The 6,005-nt window shown below is 24.1% G+C and overlaps 1 protein-coding gene across 1 annotated transcript; it reads right to left on the bottom strand.

Moving 5' to 3' along the window:
* Positions 1-1,476: 1,476 nt before the first annotated feature.
* On the bottom strand, positions 1,477-4,379 carry LOC114127724 (GILT-like protein 3). Its single transcript, XM_027992048.2, has 5 exons — positions 4,195-4,379; positions 3,832-3,963; positions 2,805-2,969; positions 1,984-2,130; positions 1,477-1,912 (listed from the first exon to the last, which is right to left on the bottom strand). The coding sequence occupies exons 1-5, from the start codon at positions 4,288-4,290 to the stop codon at positions 1,775-1,777; spliced, it is 678 nt and encodes a 225-aa protein (XP_027847849.2). The 5' UTR covers positions 4,291-4,379; the 3' UTR covers positions 1,477-1,774.
* Between the last annotated feature and the right edge of the window lie 1,626 nt (positions 4,380-6,005).

The raw sequence follows: 6,005 nt of genomic DNA, 5'->3' as shown, positions 1-6,005 counted from the left end.
TATAAATTAAATATTATCATTTAATTCAATGATTTGTATTATAATTTTTCTAAATTTTAAAATGAATCTAACAGTTATACTTTCATGTGTTTGAAATGAAATCTTATGCCTTAAATTAGCAAATATTTAATAAAATAGTCATATTTACACACATGTAAATAATTAAAAATTTATAAATTAGTTTTTATTTTTTTATAAATTAAACATAATCGTTTTATTCAATGAGTTATATCATATTTTTTCTAAATTTTACAATGAATCTATTGGGTATAATTTCATTTGTTAGAAATGAAATCTTATGTCTTAAATTAGCAAATATTTAATAAAATAGTCATATTTACACACATGTAAATAATTAAAAATTTATAAATTAGTTTTTATTTTTTTATAAATTAAATATTATCATTTTTTTCAATGAGTTATATTATATTTTTTCTAAATTTTAAAATTCATCTAATGGGTATATTTTTATGTGTTAGAATTAAATCTTCTGTGTTTAATTTGCAAATTATTAACAAAATAGTCATTTAAACACACATATTATGAACTAAGAATGTTGAAAGCATAAATTTTAAACAGTATATCTTTATATTTTTCTAGGGTAGGTTAGGTTAGGTTAGGTTAGGTTCATCTAAAAATCATATAAATATTAATACATTTTTTTTTCTTGGGGTAGGGGGCACCTGTTCTAAATCCGGCACTGGTCAGTATTCATCACTGTTCTTAGGTCAGCAACACCCTATCTCTAATCATAAGTAAGTATGCACGTATTGATTTCTAATTTTTCACTCATTGCTTGCCATACATAAATAGTTACTGTTCTATTCTAGAACCTTAGGGTCTTAGCTTTTACTTCTGTTTTTTTTTTAAGTAACCACTTGTTTACTAACTCTTCTATAGGTTGTTTGAATGTTTAAAAATGTTTAAATTTAAATGTTAATATTAATTGTCTTACAATTATACTTCAAATTAATTATAAACCATCATTGAATTATTATTTTGTTTTATTGTTACCTGTCATTTGTAATTTTCAGAATAAGCTATTAATGAAAATTATAGAGTAATTGGTTAATAATTGTAGGTTATTATTTATATAATATAATACATAATTAATACTATACATTGACAATAAAAACAAATATAAGCTCATTTATATGATGAAAAGTGTGTTTATTTAAAAATCTTAATAATACAAATAATATAATATTTTAATATCTTACATACTAAATTAATATAAAAATTAAAAAATTATTCAAATTTAAATGAAGATGAAAATATAATTTAAAAATTTGTATACAAGAATAATGTTTCTTTCACTTTAAGTATTGATCAATTTTAATTATTATAATATTCATTTATTGTATTTTACAATAACGTTTATGTCTATATAATAAAAATATAAACGAAAATTAGTTTACTTATTATAAGTTTTTTTTTCAGATTCTTAAAAAATATTATATATGTATTTGTCTCATATACTTTTGTGATATGGATGTTCATATTGTATAAATATTTTAATTACTATTTTAGAATACTAAAACTACAGATTATTATTTTAATACAATGGTTATCTTAATTTTTTACATATTGATGTGTTTTATCATATCTTATGGAAAATGAAAAAATACACTTTTAATGTGTCGCCTCAAAATTAATCTTAATCTATAGTTATTAGTTGATAAAAAAAATAAGTTATAAGACTAAGATAAAAAGTATTATTGTTAATTAATATTTATTTGTTTATTTGTACCTGCATAGCTCTTGGAATTTTTTTTTAACAAACTTCATTAACTCTTAAAACATTATTAATGTTATTGCAAACATTTGTTAACCCATGGTCATTGATTAATTTTTCACAAAGTATTGCTTCAAAGTCAGTAGTTGCGAGTCTTTGATCCCGTTCGTTGTAAAACTAATAAAAGATATAAGATAAATAAATTAATATTATAATATTTTGATAAAATGTTTAAAATAAATCTTTACTTCATCAAATACAAAAGAAGGCACAAAGCGAGGTCCATGTGTTTGATCTTTAGTTTGTATTTCAGCCTCCAGCATTAGCAAATAGCCCTCTCGGCTAGTAGCACATGATTGAATTTCATCTATGCTGAGTCCAATACGACCAGCACACTGAAACATATATAAAAAAAATTTAAAATATGGCAGAGAGTAGGTAACCATCTGCTAGTAACAATTACATTAATTTCCCTATCAGAAAAAATATTAAAGTTTATGGCTAGGATCACACTATGTATTTTGTCAGTTTAACTGCAATATGTTGCAGTTGCTTCCCGTTTAAAAAAAAAAAGGTTTTGCGAATCAGTCTAGTCTGGCTCCGATAACTTATTTTATATTTAAACCTATTTTATTTTGGGTGTTGCGGTTTAATTTCCAATTGGTTCTTGTTGATCAGCAACCAACCAAACGCATACTGTGATCCTAGCCAAAAATCTAAATATTTGCAATTTTGTAGTCTAATAAGTAAAAGTTTTTCTGATTATTATTATTTTTTTTTTTTTATGTAAAACATAATTTACTTGATATAATATTTTTATTACTAAATTAATGTTATTACGTCATACATTTTCTCATAAAAATGTAAAATATTTTAAAACAAATCAGTTAATAGTCAGTAAGTAAAATTTGTATTATTTTAACAGTCATTAATAATAATTAAGTATTTAAGAAATATGCTATATGCTGTATGTTATATTATTTTATTATTTATCTGTAATTAAATACTAGTTTGGTTGTATTTTTAATAAATACTTAATTAATTGGAAAATTGAATAGAATATACTTACCATTTCTTCGATATGTATTGTATTATCCACGTGTTTCAATGCACAACTCAAGTATTCCATATGAGCTGTAGAATTTCTAGACAATTTGTCAAACACACAATTATGTATTGTATTAGCGCGACATTCAATACGGCCATTCTGGCAAAAGAATCCAATATTTGTGCTCTAAATTCAGAAATATACATTTAAATTAATAAATAGTAACTTGTAAATTAAGTTTTAATGTTAAAAGTATTATTATACCTATTAATTTAAATAAAAACCATTGTACTATAAAATTTTAATAAAAATGTGTAAAAGTAGATATAGTAATATAGTAAACAGCAATATATTATTTAAGATATAAATATTGTTAAATATATAGAAGTAACTTTCATGTGTACAACATATGTATTTGTATTTAATTAAAAATTTAAATAAAAAAATAAAAATAAATTGCAAGTTATGAAATAATTTTTGATTTGTTATCTGACGACTTAAGCCCTAGGGGAATAAAAAATTAAGCAGTAGCAATAACTATAGCAATACACATTTCATTACAACTTAAACTTCAAATAAGTATCATTTGAAAATAAAATTACCATCAATTTATAGACCATACAAATTATAAATAGGTATACAAAAATATTTTAATTGTGTTTATTAAGTTGTTAACTTTATACTAAAATTTCAAGGTTTACATGAGTAACATAATAAATTACAGTTAGTCTTTTACCACTAATTGTATACCTACTAGAATAGTTTATTTTATCTGTGTAAAATCTAACTATTTAAAAGTAAATAAATATAAATAATAAATATTATAAAATATCAAGTATAAAAAAGAATGGGCAATTTCAATTTTAAATATAATTCTATAATTTTTCATAATTTAATATAAAAATGTTAATGTTTCATGTTTGAAATACAATTTACATTTAATTAAAATTAACGAATGATTTTAACATTTGTTCAATTAAAAAACTTAGAATAAAGTTAATTATATTAGGTAATACATATTTTACATTATAAATAGGTAGGTACTCACATAACCTTTACCAAAAGGCACCAAGTTTAAAATCACATATTTTTGTATTTTGCAGTAGAGTGGCTTAAGTTTTGTTAAAATGAATTTTATGCTATCTGTAGAGCGTGCACTGTAGTAAATTGCCAAATCCAACTAAAATAAAAAAATACAAGTAATAATTATTTATCAATACTACCAAAATATTATTAAATAGATATCATAACATGATGAGATTTGTGATCACAATTATCACTTGGTGTTATAATAATGATTTTTAAGAAACAAAAAGAAAATATTCGTGTGATAATTGAAATAATACCTAGCTAGTAGCTGCCTAATGTAATATGCATAATATTTAAATAAATTTACATAGACATAACTTACTTTATTTTGCTGAGGTACTGGAGCATCGGTTGTGGCGTTCATTACGGCAATACTCATTATGCAAATTAAAAATGCAAAGCAAGTCTTCATGTTCATGTTGATGATGGTTCTTCGCTGTTAGCTGCTTCTGTGCTTCTGTTAGCTCGTACAATATTATACTGAATTGTAGTCGATTGTGAACACAGTATCGGAGCAGATTTTATTTCATCTCTCGTTCTTTTGCAGCTGGTCGCAATCACAAACAACAAAACTGGTTTTTCGTTCAAACATGTGTGTATATCTATATGTATATAACACCAGCTACATTACACAGGGGTTGCAGAATAATAGTGTGGCAAAAATGGTCGGATATATATATGTATAAAATGTAGGATCTTCAGTGATTTATTATGTTTAAGGGACTTACCTCTCTCTTTTATTACCGATCTTCAGATTGGTTTGAATGGATATTTTTATTCGTTCCACATGTCTGATTTTTTTTACTCGAAGGAATGCTGCTCCTTAGAATTTTCCTAAACTTACTATATACGTTATTATACCGATAGCACCTGCATCATACGGCATTTGCTGTTAAGTTATTATTTAATAAAATATTGTCGAAGAAAAAAAAACATAAATCATGTAAATCGATATCTGTAGAAAAAACCAGTGTCTCCTTTAAAATGTAGTTTTTGAATACCTTTAGGTACAGCTGCACACAATTTAATTTTAAGGCGATTTACGTACGCACTTATTCGAGTATAATTGTAATTTGTAAATGGAAATTGTCTCTTAAATATGTTTTATTCGTCCGTTAATTAGAGATGTTTATCATATCTAGGGCTGGTATATTTATATTAATATTAATGTGGTTTAAAATATTGGTTTTGTTGTTTATGATTAAACAATGTACTCGCCATTGAAAATTAATAATTAAGTAACTGGTATAGAAGTTTATATGAGTATATAATAAATAATAATTCATGTATAATTGTATTAAGTCTAAATGAATAATTATTATTTCAAATTCCTCAATTTTTTTCTTGTTAATAATTTTGTAATAGGTATGCCTAATTAACTAGTACCTAATATTTAAAATATATAAAATTAGAATAGTTCACACATCACTAATAAAATTTAATAAATAAATAATTATAAATACTCTTAATACTCATACAGTCATACTAATCTCGTATTTACTTAATCGTATATATTTACAGAAATTTATTGGTCACATGATAATTATAGCAATAGCCAATAGTCAATGGCCTTTACTTTTCTATTTTTTTGTCTGCATGAGATTTTAGAAACTAAAAAAAAAATAAATATATAATTTACCCTTGTTAGACTGATTGTGTTTCAACCCTCCTTCCAAACCTCTGTAAATATGCGTATTAAGTATGAGTATTGTATGCGATTTACAATAGTATAGGTATTTACATCTTATACAAATAATAGGATTAATGGTGGCCATCTTGCGGCGTGGGAATTTAAAGAGGTCAAAGTACACAATACCATTCCAATATATAACAATGTTATTGTATGTAATCTGAACAGAAAATATATAATATTTTATATGTATAATACTCGTGTTAATAATATATTATATAATTCAGGGGTGGCCAAACCGCGTCTCGCGAGCCGCATGCGGCTCGCCACATATACTTTTGCGGCTCGCATATTATCGTACCTAACATTTTTATAAACAACTTTTTTTAATATGAATATATGTATTATATAATAATATGATCTTTTTTTTTTACATTTATTTTAGCTCTTCCATATTTATTAATACATTTGGTGGCTCGCGAGTCTCTTCTCGCTGGCCACCC

Source organism: Aphis gossypii, chromosome X, assembly GCF_020184175.1.
Source record: "Aphis gossypii isolate Hap1 chromosome X, ASM2018417v2, whole genome shotgun sequence".
Classification (NCBI taxonomy): Eukaryota; Metazoa; Arthropoda; class Insecta; order Hemiptera; family Aphididae; genus Aphis; species Aphis gossypii.
This window is presented reverse-complemented; position numbering and strand designations above follow the sequence as displayed.

Bases quoted from the DNA above. Each gene is read 5' to 3' on its own strand.
- LOC114127724 (XM_027992048.2), bottom strand. From the start codon at position 4,290: ATGAACATGAAGACTTGCTTTGCATTTTTAATTTGCATAATGAGTATT. The intron at 2,970-3,831 runs GTGAGTACCTAC...TTCTGAATTTAG, and splicing joins TGCCTTTTGGTAAAGGTTAT to AGCACAAATATTGGATTCTT. The intron at 2,131-2,804 runs GTAAGTATATTC...TATATGTTTCAG, and splicing joins CAATACATATCGAAGAAATG to TGTGCTGGTCGTATTGGACT.